The sequence below is a fragment of the Macaca thibetana genome, chromosome 15 (assembly GCF_024542745.1).
Source record: "Macaca thibetana thibetana isolate TM-01 chromosome 15, ASM2454274v1, whole genome shotgun sequence".
In the NCBI taxonomy this organism is placed as follows: Eukaryota; Metazoa; Chordata; class Mammalia; order Primates; family Cercopithecidae; genus Macaca; species Macaca thibetana.
Window position 1 is genome coordinate 74247808 of NC_065592.1, and position 22709 is coordinate 74270516.

Here is a 22709-nt window from a genome sequence, read left to right on the forward strand (position 1 = left end):
GGCAATGAGCTGCGTTCCTTTGGAGGGGAGATGCGCTCTGATTTTTTGAATTTCCAGCTTTTCTGCACTGCTTTTTCCCCATCTTTGTGGTTTTATCTGCCTTTGGTCTTTGATGATGTGACGTACTGCTGATGGAGTTTTGGTGTGCGTGTCCTTTCTGTTAGTTTTTCTTCTAACAGTCAGGCCCCTCAGCTGCAGGTCTGTTGGAGTTTGCTTGAGGTCCACTCCAGACCCTGTCTGCCTGGGTATCAGCAGCGGAGGCTGCAGAAGACAGAATATTGCTGAACAGCAAGTGTTACTGTCTGATTCTTGCTCTGGAAACTTTGCCTCAGAGGAATACCCAGCCGTGCAAGGTGTGAGGTGTCAGTCTGCACCTAGGGGGGGATGTCTCCCAGTTAGGCTACTCAAGGGTCAGGGACCCACTTGAACATGCAGTCTGTCTGTTCTCAGATCTCAAACTCCGGGCTGGGACAACCACTGCTCTCTTCAAAGCTGTCAGAAAGGGACATTTACATCTGCAGAGGTTTCTGCTGCTTTTTGTTTAGCTATGCCCTGTCCCCAGAGGTGGAGTCTACAGAGGCAGGTAGGCCTCCTTGTGCTGCGGTGGGCTCCACCCTGTTCGAGCTTCCCGGTGGCTTTGTTTACCTACTTAAGCCTCAGCAATGGCAGGTGCCCCACCCCCAGCCTCGCTGCCTTGCAGTTAGATGTCAGATTGCTGTGCTAGCAAGGAGGGAGGCTCTGTGGGCGTGGGACCCTCCCGGCCAGGTGTGGGATATAATCTCCTGGTGTGCCATTTGCTAAAGCGCAGTACTTGGTAAAGCGCAGTATTAGGATGGGAGTTACCCGATTTTCCAGGTGTTGTGTCTCGGTTTCCCTTGGCTAGGAAAAGGAATTCCCTTCCTCCTTTCGCTTCCCAGGTGAGGCAATGCCTCGCCCTGCTTCAGCTCTCGCTGGTTGGGCTGCATCTACTCACCAGCACTGTCCGACACGCCCCAGTGAGATGAACCCAGTACCTCAGTTGAAAATGCAGAAATCACCATCTTCTGTGTTGCTCACGCTGGGAGCTGGAGGCTGGAGCTGTTCCTATTTGGCCATTTTGGGCGCCCCCCACCAAATTACACATTTCTTGGATAAACAGTCAAAATTCTGGAGGCTAAAATCTAATCTGATAGAAGGCCAATCAGTGGCAGTCTGGGACCAATTCTACAGATGGTAGCGGTAACTGTAATGGGACCCAAGGGAACTTTTGGGGGTGATGAAAACATTGTGTTTTGATTAGTGGTGACATGTGTATATCCATCTGTCAGTGTTCACTATATTTAAGATACACTTAAGGTAAGTATACATTACTGAATGTAAGTTATACCTCAAAAACAATTTTAAAAAGACAGCATGGAAGCTTACTTACTGAAATCTTTCGGCTGTATTCTCCTCCCCTATTTCTAACCGGACCCCTTTTTCCTTTGTCTCTATTCTCCTCATCCTACTTAGTGTGGATCCTATTCCCACCAGTTTCTTCTCAATATGGAGCTTTAGTCCTGGAATGGAGTTTTAGCTGACCAATTTAAAGAGTTTAAAGAGTATTCTAGTCCCTTCAGATCTTACTGCAAACTGCTTGTACTTAATCATACTGGGGTGGGTCAGGAATCTGGGAGTAGCTTAGCTGGATAGTTCTGGGTTCAGATCTTTCATGAGACTGCAGTTAAGCCATTGGCCAGGGGTGCAGTCTCATGTAAAGGCTCTACTCAGGGAAAATAAAAAAGCTGCCTGAATAGCCTCATCACATGCAGCTGGCTTCCCTCAGAGGAAGTGATCCAAGAGGGTACACCCAAAATGGAGGCTGGTATCTTTTTAAAACCTCATCTTGAAGTGCCATAGCATCACTTACACCATATTCTACTGGTCACAAAGAGTCACCCTAGTAAAATATGGCTGAAAACTACATGAGGGTGAGTATTAGTAAGCAGGAATCATTGGGGGTTACCTTAAAAGATGGCTACCATAGCTGCTATTTTCAAATTAGTTTGCTGAACTAATTCATTATTTGGAATTCTTGGGCGCAACACACATTTCTCTTGCATAGCCACTGATACTACACAGGTCTTGAAACTTTCCACTGTTTATCCCACCAGCTATTTTGGGGCTTATGATACCATACCATCCTGTTTCATTGTAGATGTTGTTCATGAGTTTGTGAATTAGATAATTTAGTAATATTTTGTTCTATATTACCAGCACTTTTAAGGAGATCTGAAAAGTCTTTGCTATTGACATCTTCTTATAATCCCAACTATCCATCCCTTTTCAACTTCTGTGACTTTATATTTAAGGAGTCTTTCTTAAGAGTAGTATGTGGATTTTTAATTTTAATCTACTTCGTTGATCGTTGTCTTGAAATGCTTTACTCACACACAGTTAATATAATGGCTGATACAGCTGTGTTTGTTTCTGCCATTTTACTGTATGTTTTCTACTTATCTGCTTCTTTTAGTCACAATTGCCTTCTTTTGGATTAGACTAATATTTATTTTTTCATTTTCAGTGTATTAATTTGTTAAAAATCTTTTATTTTTAGTAGTTGCACTAGAGATTGGGCTGTGCAAACCTGATATAATCTACTTTAAATTTTACTTTCACTACTTCCCCAATGATGCCAGAATCTCAGAACTTCATTTATCAACCCCATCTTCTGCATTACTGTTGTCAGGCATTTTTTCTATGTATTTTTTAAAGTTCACTATTTTAAAAAATAATTACTTATACTTACTCATACATTTACCCTTTCCCTGCTCTTAATTCTGTCCTATATTTCCATGTTTCTACCTGGAATCTCCTTCCTCCCACTTAACTCCCTTTATTATTTCTCCTGGTGCCTGTCTGTTGGTGGTGAATTCTTTCAGGTTTCGTTTGATAACATTTTTATTTTGGCTTTATTTTTGACAGGTATTTTCATTTAAAATGTATTTTAAGTTGGGAATTTTTTTATTTTATTTTTTGAGATGGAATCTTGCTGTCACCCAGGCTGGAGTGCAGTGGCACGATCTCAGCTCACTGCAACCTCCACCTCCCAGGATCAAGCAATTCTCCTGCTTTAGCCTCACAAACAGCTGGGGTTACAGGTGCATGCTACCACACACAGCTAATTTTAAAATTTTTAGTAGACACAGGGTTTTGCCATGTTGGCCAGGCTGGTCTTGAATTCCTGACCTCAAGTGATCTGCCCGCCTCGGCCTTCCAAAGTGCTCGGATTATACAGGTGTGAGCCACTGCGCCCGGCTGGGAATGTTCTTAAATTAGTATTTTCACATGCCATTCCACTGTCTCCTAGCTTAAATTGCTTCTAATAAAAACGTGGTCATCTTCCCTGTGTTTTTATCTTTAGTTTTTAGCATTCTTATTTGTGATATACCACTGTGCATTTTCTTTATATTTATCCTGCTTAGAGTTTAGAGAACTTCTTTGACCTGGACTGATATCTTCAATCAGTTATATTTTCAAATACTGTTTTCACTCTACTCTCTTCTTTAGGAACTCCATATATATACACACACACACACACACACACACACACACACACACACATATATATATATATATATTTTTTTTTTTTTGAGACAGAGTCTTGCTCTGTTGCCAGGCTGGAGTACAGTGGCGCAATTTCGGCTCACTGCAACCTCCACCTTCCGGGTTCAAGTGATTCTCTTGCCTCAGCCTCCCAAGTAGCTGGGACTACAGGTGCCTGCCACTACGCCCGGTTAATTTTTATATTTTTAGTAGAGACAGGGTTTCACCATGTTGGCCAGGATAGTCTCCATCTCTTGATCTCGTGATCCACCCGCCTCGGCCTCCCAAAGTGCTAGGATTACAGGCATGAGCCGCTGCGCCCGGCCCTTATTTGTTATTAAATCAATTTAACAAGGTCTTACTTTCTTACTATAATTCTCAGTTCTAAAATCTCCATATAATTATTTTGTGAGTTCCAATTCTCAGTGGACATTTACCATGTTTTCAGCATATTAATCACAGTTACTTTAAAGTCTCTCTGATAACTGGAATTATCAAGATCACCTAATGGGTCTATTCCTATAATTGGCATTCCTTCTGTTTTCTGATTATGTGGTACCATCTTTTGGCAGAATGGCATTTTTGGCTCCATCATGGAGCCAAAAGCTTCAGATATTATCTTATGTAAAGGAAAGTTCAACCTTCCTTCTGCTGGTGAGATACTGTGGTGGTTTGACATTTAATCAGCATCTAAGCTGAGTCAAGGCTGGTTTACAGTCTTGAAATAAGATTTAGTCTACCTACATGCCTTAGCTATACAATTTTCTTTTTCTTTTCTTTTTTTGAGATGGTGTCTCAACTCTGTCACCCAGGCTGGAGTGTAGTGGCATAATCTCGGGCTCACTGCAACCTCTGCCTCCCAGGTCTAAGCGATTCTCCTGCCTCAGCCTCCCGAGCAGCTGGGGTTCCAGACGCGTGCCATGACGCCCGGCTAATTTTTTATATTTTTAGTAGAGACGGGGTTTCACCATATTAGCCAGGATGGTCTCGATCTCCTGACCTTGTGATCCACCCGCCTCGGCCTCCCAAAGTGCTAGGATGACAGGCATGAGCCACCGCACCCAGCCAGCCATCTAGTTTTCAAACTAAAAGACCCACATATTCTGTGGAGCCATTACACCAGTTACCCTAAAATCTAGTGTATGCCTTCTAAGACTGCTGAAAATGCCACTTCTTACTTACGTTTCCAACCTCTTGCCCAGCAGAAGTCCAGTATTCAACCAAAGCTGAAAGCAGGCCATATGCTCGAGGCATCCCAAATATCTGCCAAAAGCTCTACTGATTTCTCTTTCCATCTGACTCCTAGCTGCTCTGAACTAGATTTTACACTGCATCCAGAATTAGCAGATTCCCCAGGGACAAAACACAACTACAAAGCTACCTGCCTTCTGAGATTCTTACCTCTCCAGAGACATACCCACAGTGGTTCTCTTTGATTCTCTCGTGCATTCAAAGAATGACTTTCATCAGGCTATTCTAGTTGTTTTAGCTAAAAGCACTAATCTACTGCCAGCTGTCCCACCCTACCTGGAAACAGGTGCTTTCCATGTACTACTTTAAGTGATTCAATAAATGTCACAAATTCAAGGCCAAAGTCACTTTTTCACTTATTTACCATTTTTGTTAAAGGCTATCAAGACATTCTTTATGCACAAAACACCATTGATCATAATAAAAACATGCATATAATCAATTCATTCCTCAAGAAATATCCTATTTCACTGAATCTAATGGGCTAATTGTAAAACAATTTATGTGCTACGAAAAAAGAAACTAGACTGAAATCAGGCAGTCTAAGAACTCCCAAATAAAGCTGGAACACCAAATGATAATTGGCAACTATAAGACACATTATGTAATTTCAACTAAGAAAAAAAGACTGATTAGGTGTCTAAGGAAGACCTTCAAATAAAGCTTAGACACCAGCCTGTTCTCACAGTTAAAGTGAGAAATAAGTCACCTTGCAGATAAAGAAACATTCTTGTTTCAATACTGCCACTGGGTGTAATGGAAAAAAAGCATTCTTCAAGAATTAAATGATAAGCTAGGATTCAGTCCGGTTCAGAGACCTGAATTCATGCTACCCATGTGGTCTAAAAAGGCTCAAACAGAGAATTTAAGTTAAAGTTAAATTGCACTCGCAAGTGACTGGTAAACAAGCAAATTCAAATCTTCGAAAGAATTCAACTTCAGTCAGCTCAACAGCAATTTTAAGATACATTTTTATTTCAGAGATGTTAAAATACAAAAACAAACCTATTCTCTCGGAATCTACGAAATACCGTACTGAAAATCTACTGTAACTAGTGCCTAGAACAGGGCCTGGCACACAACAGCAAACAAAAACAAAGCATTAACATTCCAGTGGTGTGGCAGGCAGAACAATGGGCCCCAAAGAGGTTCATGTCCTAATTCCAGGAACCTATAAATATGTTACCTCATATGGCAAAAAGGACTTTGCACATTAAAAACCCTGAAATGGGAAGATTATCCATGCAGATCCAATATAATCACAGGGGAAGGGGAGGCAGAAGAGAGAATATGAAGGGGATGCATCCACAAAAAGAATTGTAAAAGAGATGCAACACTGTTGGCTTTGAAGGTGGAGAGAACAGGTAATAAGCAAAGGCATGTGGGACGCCTCTGAAATATGGAAAAGGCAAGAAAATGGGTTCTCCCTTAGAGTCTACAAAAATGAACATATCCCTACTGACAATGATTTTTGCCTCGTGAAATCCAAATCCATTTAAGATTTCTAACCTCCAAACTGTACTATGATTTATTGTTTAAGATACTATGTTTGTGGTAATTTGTTGTAGCAGCAATAGGAAACCATACAAATGGGGTCATAAATAAAATAAAGAATTCAGAAAAAAGAGTAAGGGAGAATTTAAATAGCTTATGTCTGGTATGTATGTGATTTTAAAAAGGGTGATCAAGAAAGGTCACTCTGAAGATACTTTTGAGCAGAGAACTGAAATAAGAGACAGAGTAAGCCAAATCAGTATCTGCGTAGGGGAGAACATCAAGTACAAAGGCCCCAAGGCAGGACAATGTTTGCGTGACTGAGCAACACACGGAGGCCAGCATGGCCGAAGAACAGTGACCTGTGACTTATAACTTGATATGCATATTAAGTATGTATCCTGTAAGAATGGCTTAGTAAGTATATCACTATAGAAATTTCTTAAGTATGAAACAAAATTGGTAAATAAACTCCATAAAAATGACACTAAACCTAAAATGTATCTATAGATTTTTCTTTTTTTTTTTTCGAGACGGAGTCTCGCTCAGTCGCCCAGGCTGGAGTGCAGTGGCGCGATCTCCCCTCACTGCAAGCTCCAGCTCCTGGGTTCACGCCATTCTCTTGCCTCAGTCTCCCAAGTAGCTGGGACTACACATGCCCGCCACCACGCCTGGCTAATTTTTTTTTTGTATTTTTAGTAGAGACGTGGTTTCACCTGTTAGCCAGGATGATTTCAATCTCCTGACCTCCTGATCCTCCCGCCTCAGCCTCCCAAAGTGCTGGGATTACAGGAGTGAGCCAACACGCCCAGCCATTTTCTCTTTTTTTTTTTTGAGACAGAGTCTCACTCTGTTGTCCAGGCTGGAGTATAGTGGTGTGATCTCTGCTCACTACAACCTCTTCCTGGGTTAAAGTGATTATCCTGCCTCAGCCTCCCAAGGACTTGGAATTACAGGGGTGCACCAGCATTTCCAGCTAACTTCTTTGTATTTTTAGTAGAGACGGCGTTTTACCACGTTGCCTAGGCTGGTCTAGAACTCCTGAACTCAGGTGATCTGCCCGCCTCGGCCTCCCAAAGCACTGGGATTACAGGCGCGAGCCACAGCACCTGGCCCTAATTTTTATATTTTTAGTAGAGATGGGGTTTCACCCTGTTGGCCAGACTGGTCTCGAACTTCTGACCTCAACTGATCCGCCCACCTTTGCCTCCCAAAGTGCTAGGATTATAGGTGTAAGCCACCATGCTTGGCCTTTATCTGTAGTTTCAGTAAGGTAAATTAATTTTCTTGCTATAGGATTCAAATACTACTTTACTCATGAATATCTAAATCAGCATAAGTTCACATGGTACTAAATAGTGCATTACAATAGTAAGTGAACAAATTACTTTAAAAAATGTTTTTGAATCCCAAACTTGTTTTCAACTTTTTTCAAAGCTAAAATAAACAGAAAATGACAACATGAAAATAGAATTTGATAACTAGAATTAGATAGTTCAAGCATATGCACTTTTTGGTACTCACAAATTAAAAACAGAAACAAGCATGAACTTTAACTCCAAGTTCCCTTATCAAATATCCAAGGCAAATTGAAAATCATATCCTCTATTTGCTTCTTCCTTTGCACCTTCAACACAATAGAGAGGATCAAAGCTGAAGATTACTTCTTTGTAAGCCTAACAAAACTGATAGACCTCTGGTGAGAATGGTCAAGAAGTCACAAACTAAATTCGGAAATAAAAAACATCATAACAGATTAACACATTAAAAAGATGTAGTTACTGAACAAATTTATGATAATAAATTTTAAAATTTAGATGCAATGGATAAATTCCTAGAAAATTAAATTCTAGTTCCAGAAATAGAAAACATGAATAGTCCTCTGATCATTACAGAAACCGAATCAACCATAAAAGAACCATCCCACAAAGAAAACTCAACCCCAGATGACTTTATTGAGAAGTTCTACCAAACATTCAAGACAAGGACACAAAACTCTACCATAAGAAAAAGAAGATTCCTAATTATTTTGTGAAACTAGTATAAATCTGCGAAGGACAGTGAGATAGGAAAATTAACATGCAAATTTCACGCACTAATACAATGCAAAAATCCTACACAAAACACCATCAAACCAAATCTAGGAGAGCATATCCACAAAATACCTATATCAAACATTATAGTTATGGATGAAATTTTGTATGTTTTCTCTCGGAAAGCAGGGGAAAAAGATGCCTGTTATCACTACTTCTTTTCAATAATGTAATTCAGGCCCAACTGGTAAATAAGGACAAGAGGAATAAATCAAAAGTAAAGAAAAAGACATAACAAAAATCTCAGAATTCACAGATGATTATAATTGTAAACATTTTGAAACAATCTACATGTAAATTAAAATTAGTAAATCTAATAAAGCTACTGAATCCAAGATCAAAGGATACTTGTATTCCTATATACCAGAAAGAGAAAAGATGACTGGAAAATTCAAATTGTATTCCTATATACCAGAAAGAGAAAAGATGACTGGAAAATTCAAATGGAAGTACACAGAGCTAAGAACATATAAAACCTACTTGAAGAACAAGGAAGGATCATGTGCTCTGTTGTACTATGGAAGTGTAGAACTGATACAAGGATACACAAAAAACAGACCCATGGTACAGAATAGAGAAGTCAGAAGCATTCATCAAATATAAGATTCTTGATATGACAGAGGTGATACTGAAGATCAATGGGAGGGAAACTGGCTTTTCAATAAACAGTGCTAGGAAAAATGTTTATTCATATGTATTGAGTTAAATTAGACCCTTACCTCACACTGTACACAAAAATCTACTCCAACTCAATTAAAGACCTAAAGAAAGGCAAAACCACAAAGCTTTTAGAAGGCAATAAAAGAGTATCTTTAAGAAAGACAGAAAGTACAAGCATAAAGGAAAAAAACTTTCTTGAACTTTGATAACCTCAACTGCATTAAAATTAAGAAAACTACTATTCAAACATCATAAGGAGAAAAAGACAAGCCACAGAATTAGAAAAGGTATTTCTGCCACATATAACTGAAATGGCCTAGTCTCCATAATTAGAACTCGTAAAAATGAATCACTTTATTTAATAAACAAAAAAAAGTCAGCAAATTGGAACAGGTCCTCACAAAAGATATATATAATTTGTCAATAAAAATACAAAAAGGTTCTCAACCCCATTAGGAGTCAGAGAATTGCAAATCAAAGCCAAAATGAGATACTATTACATACCCACCTGATTAGTGGAAACTGAAGTCTGAAAAAACTAAGCATGGATGAGAAAACAGAACAGGAACTCTCATACTGTTGCAGAACTGTAATCTGGTACAGACACTTGGTTCTATCTACTCAAGTTGAAGATGCAGATTCTACAACCTAGTAATTTTAATCCTAGGCATGATACACTCTACAGAAACTAATGCACACAAGTGCCAGGATATAGGTATAGGTATAAAAACATCAATGATGGTAGCATTGTTTCTAACAGCCCCAAAATGCCTATCAACAGCAGAATGCATTTGTTCTTTCAACCTGTTATCCATTCTTACCAGTGAGGATGAAAGATTTCTAATCATTAAAAAAAAAAAAATTTCTCTGGATGCGGTGGCTCACACCTGTAATCCTAGCACTTTGGGAGACCAGGGCAAGCAGACTGCCTGAGCTCAGGGGTTCAAAACCAGCCTGGTTTTGAGCAAAAAATGAAATGGGGATGGTGGGGTGCGCCTGTAGTCCCAGCTACTCCAGTGGCTGAGGCAGAAGAACTGCTTGAATCCAGGAGGCGGAGGTTGCAGCGAGCCAGGATCGTGCTACTGCTACCCAGCCTGGGCGACAGAACGAGACCACGTCTCCAAAAAAAAAAAAAAAAAAAAAAAAATTTCCGTCCATAAGCCACACTGGCTCCTTTATAGCTACTGTGTTCCTAATGTTTCTAGTAAAAACTTTAATGACAAAGAATACTTTACATTGTATTGTACTGTTGGGATAGCCATCACATAACCATTCTCTTTATCAAACTGGTATTTGCCTATCCATAATTTCCACTCAAGTCTTTTTGTTTGTTTGTTTTGAGATGAAGTTTCACTCTTGTTGCCCAGGCTGGAGTGCAATGGCATGATCTCAGCTTACGGCAACCTGCGCCTCCCAGGTCAAGTGATTCTACTGCCTCAGTCTTTTGAATAGCTGGGATTACAGGCATGCACCACCGCACCCAGCTAATTTTGTATTTTTTTGTAGAGACAGGGTTTCACTAGTTGGTCAGACTGGTCTCAGTCTCCTGACCTCAGCTGATCCACCCACCTTGGCCTCCCAAAGTGCTGGGATTATAGGCATGAGCCACTGCACCTGGCCCACTCAGTCTTAGGTCCACTTCTAAAGCCAGTGTGTTCCCACTCTTAACTGTACCTCAGGATTACTTGGGAAAACTTTTTTCTTTGAGACGGAGTCTCGCTCTGTAACCCAGGCTGAAGTGCAATGGCATGATCTTGGCTTACTGCAACCTCTGCCTCCCGGGTTCAAGTAATTATTCTGCCTCAGTCTCCCATGTAGCTGGGACTACAGGCATGCGCCACCACGCCTGGCTGATTTTTGTGTTTTTAGTACAGATTGGGTTCTACCATATTGGCCAGGCTGGTCTTGAACTCCTGACCTCATGATCCACCCGCCTTGGCCTCCCAAAGTGCTGGGATTACAGGCATGAGCCACTGCGCCCAGCCGGGAAATCTTTTTTTAACAGCAAGCTTTTTTAGCTCAGTGCTATGTGTGCCGTTATCCTATTGTGTACACCTGAACACTCAAATAGGTTATAAGACTCCTAACATAGCCAATTTATTTAGGGGCTTTCTCCTTAATGATTTGCATCCATATCAGGGTTTCAAGTTGTTTAGAAGTCTGTGACTGAGCTATACTCTTAGTCTGGCAATAGAATCACACTTTTGTTTGTAAGAAGTTCTGAAACCTGTTTTCTAAAATGTTAAGTTTTCAACGCCTCGCACCATTTTTTTTTTTAAATCTCAGGAGTCAGCAAACTTTTCCCATGAAGAGCAAGAAAGTAAGTAGTTTTGGCTTTGCAGAGAAGATGGTCTCAGTTGCAATTACTTAGCACAAAAATAGCTACAGATAATACATAAATCAATGGCCATTGCTGTGTTCCAATGATACTTTATTTACAAAAATAGGAAGCTAGTGGGCCATAAGCTTGCCTATCCTTGCTTTAGATTTTAATCATTGTTCCAAGATTTGTCACCTTGTATCACTAATCCAGTTAATCAGAACATGACAAGAATATTCATTTAGCTGCTTATTATCATTATTTTAAAAAAAACAACTGTCAGGGTTATTCTAAAACCCTCAGTGCTCAATGCAACAAATCTAATAATTTATTCTAAAGAAAAGAAATGCACAAAAATGCATATACGAGGATGTTTATGTAATTACTGATAATAGAGAACTGGAAACCATTAACAGAGATTTTATTTATTAAAAAGTAAATTAGTGACTATTCAGCAAATTATTCAGAAGCAGCAGACACAGAAAGAGAGTGACAATGTTTTCCAAAGTGTAAAAAAGTAACTCAAATAATGCCTAGTACTTTATCACTTCAGGAAAAATCTGAAAGTATTTCTTAAAAAATTAATGATAGAAAGCTGGGCGCAGTAGCTCACGCCTGTAATCCCAACAATCTGGGAGGCAGAGGCGGGTGCATCACTTGAGGACAGGAGTTGAGACCAGCCTGGCTGGCATGATGAAACCCTGTCTCTACTAAAAATATAAAAATTAGGTGGGTGTGGTGTTGTATGCCTGTAATCCCAGCTACTTGGGAGGCTGAGGCAGGAGAACTGCATGAAACCAGGAGGTGGAGGTTGCAGTGAGCCAAGACCATGCCACTGTACTCCAGCCTGGGCTACAGAACAAGAAAGAAAGAGAAAGAGAAGGCCGGGCACAGTGGCTCACACCTGTAATCCCAGCACTTTGGGAGGCCGAGGCAGGCAGATCATGAGATTAGGAGATTGAGACCATCCTGGCTAACATGGTGAAACCCCGTCTCTACTAAAAATACAAAAAATTAGCCTGGCGTCGTGGCAGGTGCCTGTAGTCCCAGCTACTCCAGAGGCTGAGGCAGGAGAATGGCGTGAACCTGGCAGGTGGAGCTTGCAGACAGCAGAGATCGCGCCACTGCACTCCAGCCTGGGCGACAGAGCGTCTCAAAAAAAAAAGGAAGGGGAGGGGAGGGGAAAGAAATGATTTAAATATCTGAGTGATTTGATTCAGGTGACATTTTGCATTCTGAATTCTCTTCATTAAGTTTAAATTCTGTAAGTTGAAAAATTACTATGAAGGAAAATTACTGCTAGTCTGAGAAGTCCAGTAGACAGCTGGTTAAGTAGTCATCCACTGCTATTATATCAACACAGATCACAGATCCTCATAGCAATTATAATTATTAAAATGCTTTTACATACTGTTTTGTTTGATCTATAAGAATCCCATGAGGTAAGAATTTCTGTAATAAAACACTCAGTTATTTCCAACATTCTTCCAAATAGTATCTCCAACCTTAAAGTTGAAGATTTAAGCCACAGTTAACTTTTAAAAATTCTTAAGAATTTATAAAAATATTCTCCTTCAGTATGGAAATTTCCATCTTTTATAGACTCCATCTTTTTTTTACTAAGGTGCACGTGCTTAATACCTAAAAATACATTCCTTCATTAATTCAGTAATTAAATGGCACTAGTGAAGAAAATCTTACCCCAGGAAAATTTTCACACGAAGTTCTTTTTTGGTCCTCGAGATTGTCTTCAATGTGGTAATTTCTGCATCAAACCAGAATCCTCTTTGTCCAGGACTTTCTACATTATAATTAACCATTACCACATCACCAACATTTAGTTCATTCCATTTCAAAATGGTTCTAGCTCGTGGTCTAAGATCTTTGACATTCATTTCTAGAGTACCGCTTTCTGGGTATCTGAGGAGAGAGAAAACCATAAAACATGGCTTATGATTATCAAAGACAACTAAAGTTTTATGCAATGTACAGAAAAACCTAATTTACTCAATCATCTAAGAGAAAGTAAAATAGGTTGCAGTGTCCTTAAATAACAGGGGTTACTTCATGTTGGCTTCTCACCTGTACTGTGATACCTACAGGGTAGTTTCTGTAAGTATGAGCATGAACCCTCTCCCCATTCCCACTAGGCCTTGGAGATGTGGATCTCTTCATGGCTTGCAGGTTGTCAGGCAAGTAAGTGTTCAGCCCACATTCAAGAACCACAGTCATCTACTTTGAGGGAGCTATATGCTATTTTTTCTAGAATAAATTATAAGTAACATATCTATTCAGTCACATATTACTGTTACAATCTAGATACTCTCAATGAGAGACTGAATATTCGTAATGGCACTTAAATAATATACACTCATGATTTGACTTCCCAGAGCGAAACAATTCTTGCTAAAGTCTTATTAAGACATTTACTGCTAGCTGGGAAAAGTAGGGGACTGGGAAGGGTGATAAAAACACAAGCTCTTGCTCTACATTCTTTTAACCCAAGTTTTGTTTTGGTTTCTGAGACAAGGTCTCACTCCGTCATCCAGGCTGGAGTATAGTTATGTAATAATAGCTCACTGTAGCCGCAAACTCCTGGGCTCAAGAAATCCCCAATCCTGAGGTGCCTGAGTAGCTTGTACTATAGGCACACGCCACTATACCCAGCTAACACGTTTTTCTTTGGTAGAAGCAGGGTCTTACTATGTTGATGAGGCTGGTTTTGAACTCCTGCCCTCAAGCAATCCTCCTGCCTCAGCCTCCCAAAGTACCGGGACTACAGACATGAGCCACCATGTCAAGTCCCAAGTTTTTTTTGTTGTTTGTTTTTGTTTTTTTTGAGATGGAGTCTTACTCTGTCGGCCAGGCTGGAGTGCAGTGGTGAGATCTCAGCTCACTGCCACCTCCACCTCCACCTCCTGGGTTCAAGTGATTCTCCTGCCTCAGCCTCCTAAGTAGCTGGGATTACAGGCATGTGCCACCACGCCTGGTTAATTTTGTATTTTCAGCAGAGATGGGGTTTTGCCACGTTGGCCAGGCTGGTCTCGAACTCCTGACCTCAGGTGAGGTCCACCCACCTCAGCCTCACAAAGTGCTAGGATTACAGGCATGAGCCACCATGCCCGGCCCCAAGTTTAAGTTTTAACAGGACTAGATGATGGCCTTTCTGATCTTTGTACAAGTTCATCAACTTGTGCCATTTGCAATACTTATAAGAGCATGAACCTAGCATGTTCCAATAGCCTCCATTTTCCCTGAAAGAGAAAGGAAAGATTCCAGTTTATCTTTTTTTTTCTTTAATGTATACTTTAAGTTCTTGGATACCTGTGCAGAACGTGCAGGTTTGTTACATAGGTATACATGTGCCACGGTGGTTTGCTGCACCCATCAACCCGTCATCTACATTAGGTATTTCTCCTAATGTTATCCTTCCCCTAGCCCCGCACCCTCCGACAGGCCCCGCTGTGCGATGTTCCCTTCCCTGGGTCCATGTGTTCTCATTGTTCAACTCCCACTTATAAGTGAGAACATGCAGTGTTTGGTTTTCTGTTCCTGTGTTAGTTTGCTGAGGATGATGGTTTCCAGTTTCATCTATGTCCCTGCAAAGGACATACATTCATCCTTTTTTATGGCTGCATAGTATTCCATGGTATATATGTGCCACATTTTCTTTAATCTATCACTGACAGGCATTTGGGTTGGTTCCAAGTCTTTGCTATTGTGAACAGTGCTGCAATAAACATACATGTGCATGTGTCTTTATAGTAGAATCATTTACAATCCTTTGGGTATATATCAACCAGTAATGGGACTGCTGGGTCAAATGGTATTTCTGGTTCTAGATCCTTGAGGAATTGTCTTCCACAATGGCTGAACTGATTTACACTCCCACCAACAGTATAAAAGCATTCCTATTTCTCCACATCCTCTCCAGCATCTAACATCACAATTAAAATAACTAGAGAAGCAAGAGCAATCAAATTCAAAAGCTAGCAGAAGACAAGAAATAGTAAGATCAGAGCAGAACTGAAGGAGATAAGAGACACGAAAAATCCTTCAAAAAAAAAAAAAAAAAAAAAATCAGGCGGCCGGGCGCGGTGGCTCAAGCCTGTAATCCCAGCACTTTGGGAGGCTGAGACAGGTGGATCACGAGGTCAGGAGATCGAGACCATCCTGGCTAACACGGTGAAACCCCGTCTCTACTAAAAAATAATAAAAAAAAAACTAGCCGGGCGAGGTGGCGGGCACCTGTAGTCCCAGCTACTCGGGAGGCTGAGTCAGGAGAATGGTGTGAACCTGGGAGTGTGAACCTTGTAGTGAGCTGAGATCCAGCCACTGCACTCCAGCCTGGGCTACAAAGCGAGACTCCGTCTCAAAAAAAAAAAAAAAAAAAAAAAAAAAAAAAAAAAAAAAAAAATCAATGAATCCAGGAGCTGTTTTTGAAAAGATCAACAAAATAGACCACTAGCCAGACTAATAAAGAAGAAAAGAGAGAAGAATCAAATAGACTCAAAAAAAATAAATAAATAAATAAAAAGGAGTATCACCACTAAACCCACAGAAATAAAAACTACCATCAGAGAATACTATAAACACCTCTACACAAATAAACTAGAAAATCTAGAAGAAATGGATAAATCCCTGGACACGTACACCCTCCCAAGACTAAATCAGTAAGAAGTCGAATCCCTGAATAGAACAAATAACAAGTTCTGAAACTGAGGCAGTAATTTATAGCCTACCAACCAAAAAAAGCCTAGGACCAGACGGATTCACAGCCAAATTCTACCAGAGGTACAAAGAGGAGCTGGGTACCATTTCTTCTGAAACTATTCCAAACAATAGAAAAAGAGGAACTCCTTCCTAACTCATTTTATGAGGCCAGCATCATCCTGATACAAAAATCTGGCAGAGACACAACAAAAAAAGAAAATCTCAGGCCAATATCCCTATGAACATTGATGTGAAAATCCTCAATAAAATACTGACAAACTCAATTCAGCAGCACATCAAAAAGCTTATCTACCACGATCAAAGTTGGCTTCATCCCTGGGATGCAAGGCTGGTTCAACATATGCAAATCAATAAACGTAATCCATCACATAAACAGAACCAATGACAAAAAGCACACAATTATCTTAACAGATGCAGAAAAGGCCTTCTATAAAGTTCAACCCCTTCATGCTAAAAACTCTCAATAAACTAGTTTTGATGGAATGTATCCCAAAATAAGAGCTGGACCTTTCCTTACACCTTATATAAAAATTAACTCAAGATGGATTAAAGACTTAAACCTAAGACCTAAAACCATAAAAACCCTAGAAGAAAACCTAGGCAATACCATGCCGGACAAAGGCATGGGCAAAGACTCCATGTCCAAAACACCAAAAGCAATGGCAACAAAAGCCAAAATTGACAAATGGGATCTAATTAAACTGAAGACCTTCTGCAGAGCAAAAGAAACTATCAGCAGAGTGAACAGGCAACCTACAGAACAGGAGAACATTTTTATAATCTATCCATCTGACAGAGGGCTAATATTCAGACTCTACAAAGAACTTAAACAAATTTACAAGAAAAAAACAAACAACCCCATCAAGAAGTGGGCAAAGGATATGAACAGACACTTCTCAAAAGAAGACATTTATGCAGCCAACAAAACATATGAAAAAAAGCTCATCATCACTGGTCATTAGAGAAATGCAAATCAAAACTACACTGAGATACCATCTCACACCAGTTAGAATGGCAATCATTTAAAAAGTCAGGAAAAAACAGATTCTAGTTTTTATATGTAGCCAGCTCTCTAAGTAACATTTAAAAAAGAAAAAAGCCAAGAAATTTCATCAGAAAGCAAAACCATGTAAAAATTCTAGCAGTATCTTGGCTTTATGTCTATTTCCTAATAGTAAGCAACACAAACCTAACCTGACCTGAACCTAAAGCTTTATAAGGTTCTTCAATGTTATATATTTTTATTTATTATTTTTAGAGACAGGGTCTCACTCTATCATCCAGTCTGGAGTGCAGTGGCATGATCATGCTCACTGCAGCCTCGGCCACTCAGGCTCAAGCAATCCTCTTACCTCAGCCTCCCAAGAACTGGGGGCTACAGGCGCATGTCACTACGCCCGGCTAGTTTTAAAACTTTTTGTGGAGACAGGGTCTCACCATGTTGCCCAGGCTGGTCTCAGACTCTTGGGCTCAAGTGATTCTCCCATCTTGGCCTCCCAAAGTGCTCAGATTATAGACATAAGCAATCATGTTGAGCGGGGTTCTTCAATTTTAGGCCTAACTTCCTAATATCATTAAACTGAAGAAATCAGTTACAGTCCACACTGGCTTCTATAAAATTAAGAAGCTCCTATGTATTACTAGGTAGTAGGGGGACAAAGAAATGAGTAACTGGAGAGGATGTGGAGAAATAGGAACACTTTTACACTGTTGGTGGGAATGTAAACTAGTTCAGCCATTATGGAAAACAGTATGGCGAATCCTCAAAGATCTAGAACTAGATGTACCATATGACCCAGCCATCCCATTACTGGGTATATACCCAAAGGATTATAAATCATGCTGCTATAAAGACACATGCACACGTATGTTTATTGCAGCACTATTCACAATAGCAAAGACTTGGAATCAACCCAAATGTCCATCAGTGGCAGACTGGATTAAGAAAATGTGGCACATATACACCATGGAATACTATGCAGCCATAAAAAAGGATGAGTTTGTGTCCTTTGTAGGGATATGGATGCAGCTGGAAACCATCATTCTTAGCAAACTATCACAAGAACAGAAAACCAAACACCGCATGTTCTCACTCATAGGTGGGAACTGAACAATGAGATCACTTGGACTCGGGAAGAGGAACATCACACACCGGGGCCTATCATGGGGAGGGGGGAGGGGGGGAGGGGGGAGGGATTGCATTGGGAGTTATACCTGATGTAAATGACGAGTTGATGGGTGCAGCACACCAACATGGCACAAGTATACATATGTAACAAACCTGCACGTTATGCACATGTACCCTAGAACTTAAAAGTATAATAATGATAATAAATAAATAAAAAAAGAAAGAAAAAAAAAAAGAAATGAGTAACATCTGGTTCGTGCTCTTAAAAAGCTCAATCTATCGAAGGTAGGCCAGACTACTACAGCAGTGGTTCTCAAAGTATGGTTCCAGATCAGCAGCATCAACATCATCTGCGGATGTGCTAGAAATCCAAATTCTTGGGCTCCATCTCAGACCCTGAGTCAGAAACTCTAGAAATGAGGTCCAGTAATCTACGTTTACAAATCCTCTCAGTGATTCCGATGCATGCTCAAGTTTAAAAACCCACTTTAAAGAGTCACAGAAATATAAGAATATTTATGATATTAAATATCATATCATAGTGAGGCAGCATTAAAAAGGTAGGAACTAAGGGAAGAAATCTTGAACCGTTACCCAACTAAGAGTGGCCTGCTCAAAATGAAAGTAGGCCTGAAGTTAGAAACAGCTAGTCCTGGCTCCTCCAAATCAAACAAGGACTACGGAAGCTCAGGAATCTCATAGTATACCTAACTCATTTAGATTAAATATATATTGATCCTGTGTGGGATCTTACAGCAGGTGATGGGGGTTGGGGGGCAGAACTCTAAGAAAAGCCACTCTGTGATCACATAGTTTTGACACAGGAAAGAGAAAGTACTTGATACTGAATCAAAGATAAGCTTTTGGAACTCATTCTATGCCTTAAGTCCATGAAGAAATCAACACACTCTTGCCACAACAGATATAACACTTAGCCTAAATGTCCCTGCCAGCCTCAATCATCATCTTTCCCAATTCAAACCATTTTTAATGAATTTCCTTCAACTCATGTGACAAGGTTTTGGATCATTGTATCATCCTGGTGTCTTCACTCAAAAGATGTTCTATTTTCAGCCAGCCTAGGTTTAGATTCCCAACTGAGCTTCTCCCTCAACTTCCCACCAACCCCTCAACTTAGCTTCTGGTCACTGTGTATACTTAGGAAAGTTACCAAACCTTTTGGACTATATTCCTAATCTGCAAAATGTACCTAATGGTAACTGTATCTCATATGGTGCTTTTGAGAACTAAAATGAGAAATCTTTTAAAGCACTTAGAACAGTACTTAATGGGGTAAATAAATGTTTTTTTTTTTAATTACGTAGAAATAATGTTAAAGAAGGAACCTGACAAGTACAAAATTAAGTCTATAGTTCTACTCTTTTCCATTTCAATCCTCACTTTTTTTTTTTTTTTTTTTTGAGACAGAGTCTTACTCTGTCGCCCAGGTTGGAGTGCAATGGCATGATCTCGGCTCAGTGCAACCTCTGCCACCCGGGTTCAAGTGATTCTCCTGCCTCCGCCTCCCGAATAGCTGGGACTACAGGCGCCTGCCACCACGCCTGGTTGGTTTTTTGTATTTTTATTAGAGACGGGATTTCACCATGTTAGCTAGGATGGTCTCTCCTGATCTCATGATCCACCCGCCTTGGCCAATCCCATTTTTTAATGGTCAAACCTAAATTTAAAGCCTGTAGCCCAACATCTGGTGTTTATACACTCAGGTTATTTCACAATGGTTTGGTCAGAAAAATAACGAACAATTTTTCTCAATCTATAATATGAGGTTAAACTAGATCTTTTAGTGCTTTTCTAATTCCACAGTTGTAAATTCATTTCCTGCCTCAATATTCTTAAGGCCATGTAAGACAGAAGCCTGTTCTATTTCAGATGAGATTCCTTTCTCAGCTGTAATGTGAAAATTATTTGAACAACACATTATCATCATTCTGTATGTAAAAAGCATGTATCAGTGGCAAAAAGAAACCCACCTCCATTAACCTAACTTTGTCAAAATTAAATACCCAGAATGGAAAGATTTTGAACCAAGTAGAGAACCTCAACAAAGTTTTAAAATTGTATATAAAGTTACGTTTATATGGAGACAGGGCAAAATAAATCATTCCATACACCACAGCAAGAGAATTTAAGCTATACCTGCACCAAAACTAAATTTGTACAAATCCAGGAGAGAATTACATAGTGGATTATATATACATTCTGTATGTACTCATACATATACATAGTTAAGTCTGTAGAAGGTAAGTCATGAAAATGAAGCGTATGTTTTTAAATTCTAGCCAAGGAGATAGTAAGTCAACTGCTAGGAGAAAACAACAACAACAACAACAACAAAAACAAAAACAGAAAAGGAACATAAAACTACTCTTAAACTTGGGAACCTATTATGTGCTCAAATGTTACCTAATATTTTCCTAGGCATCTTCCGTTACACATATTTTAACATATACAGTGATAACTCCAAAGCTCCACTCTAGCCCGAACTTTTCAGATTCATATAACCAACTACACCTCCAAATGAAATGTCCCAGAAGCACCTCAAATGCAAAGCATCCAAAATGGAATCTCCCTACCCTATAATCTGCTGGTGCTCAATATTCTGAGAAAAACCCTTCATGCTCTTAGAAGTGTAAGAGTTATCTCCAATTCCTCTTATATTGCCTTTATCCAGTTACTCAGTCCCACTTATGATAATCTGTTAATGATTGTTTAATGTAACTCTATCTCCTTAGTTAAGATATACATTTCTCAGACTAGTCCCAACACATCTCCCCATCTTTAGGATCACATCTTTCAATCCATATCATACTTCTGCCAAAATGAAGATTCTAAGACACAGATCTACTTAAAATATCTTATGAAGTTTGATTACAGTTTGTTGGCAGGCTATGGGAAAACAGGTACTCTCATATACTACTGACAAATACAAAGTGGTACTTTCCCCTCTTAGAGGGGAATGTGTTAATTACTAGAAACACTGTCTATACATTTACTTTCTGACTCAGGAATTCCTGATGAAAAGATACAAAGGCTATTTATAGCTGCACTATTTTTAACAGCTCTAAAAACAATCAAACGTCTGTAACAGAAATCCTCAAGATAACATGATACAGTTATATAATAGAATATTGTGCTCCTATAAAAAAAGAAATGAGAAACATATACTATGAAGTGATCTCCAAGATATATGAACTTAAAAAAAGTAAGGAATAAAACGGTATGTGTAGTGTTCTATTTTCTAGTGTATATATGTATAAATACACATATATACACTAGATATGGGTATATGGCATATATACAAATGCATATATACACAACACACTTTTATTAAAACAGAAGCATAAACCAAACTAACAAATATTGTTACTTAAAAAACTAGGTGGGAGTCTGAGGCAGGAGAATCACTTGAACCCAGGGAGGCAGAGATTGCAGTGAGCTGACATCGTGCCACTGCACTCCAGCCTGGCGAAAGACCGAGACTCCGTCTCAAAAAACAAAACTAGGTAAGAAACAGGATAGAAGAAATCAGGATGGAAGCTCAGCTTCTCTTAGTATACTTTGTTTTGGAGATTTAACTACAGAACTATGTAATGTGTCACATGATTATAAACACAATTAACAAAATGTGTGAAATCCCTAAAAACTAAAAGCAAAATGAATGAAACTACACAATTGGTAGCCTAACAACACCAAGATAAACGATTACAAGTTATGTGAAAGCACACCAAGTTCACTAGACAGCCCAAATGATATATTTCCTAAGGATAAAAAATAATAATTTTTCAGTAGTCCTATTGTTTGCAATATGAGTTTTGTTAGTCTTAAACTACCATGAGTAGGATAAAGCAAATCAGTGATATCATTAGAAACTGTGATTTTCAGGGTAAGAGAAAATAAATATAAAATCACAGAGGTTAAGTTATAACCCTTTCCTCCTCTAAATTTAACTGGAAATATCAATATTCACCCATGGTATATTTAAGTATTTCCTAGTTCTGCTTCAATGAAAAGATCTAGAAACATGATCAAACACGTATCAACGAGCAGCACAGACTATGTGCTCTAAATACCATTTCGAATTCAAAATAACTAGGATTCCTAGACATGGCTGAACCCAGGGCTGGAACATTCTGTTATACCTGAACACAAAGAAACATTCAAAAACTATTATGTCACTTTAAACTTGAAGGATCTTCCACAGGCTAAAGATGAGACAATCTAAGCACCAAAGTAACAACTGGGATAGGTTAAAAATAAGTGTTAAAAGGCACTGGAAGTTCCTAATAATACTTAAAAGTATCAATGTCATCGGTCAACCTTTGAAGGATTCTAGGGAATTACAATACAAGCTGGTAACAAATTTTGAGTGTATCAGGCTGACAACACCTGAATCTTACCACAGAAAAGTATTATGTGTCTCCTGATGGGATAACAAGCCATAGGT

General features: G+C 39.4%; 1 protein-coding gene across 3 annotated transcripts in view; it reads right to left on the minus strand.

Annotated features, from left to right (window-relative positions):
• UHRF2 (ubiquitin like with PHD and ring finger domains 2) overlaps positions 1-22709 on the minus strand; it is a 97155-nt gene that overhangs the window by 39497 nt on the left and 34949 nt on the right. For all 3 annotated transcript variants that reach the window (XM_050761699.1, XM_050761700.1, XM_050761701.1), the window contains one exon: positions 13084-13302. In XM_050761699.1, the coding sequence (XP_050617656.1) occupies positions 13084-13302 (219 nt within the window). The remainder of the gene's footprint in view (positions 1-13083; positions 13303-22709) is intronic.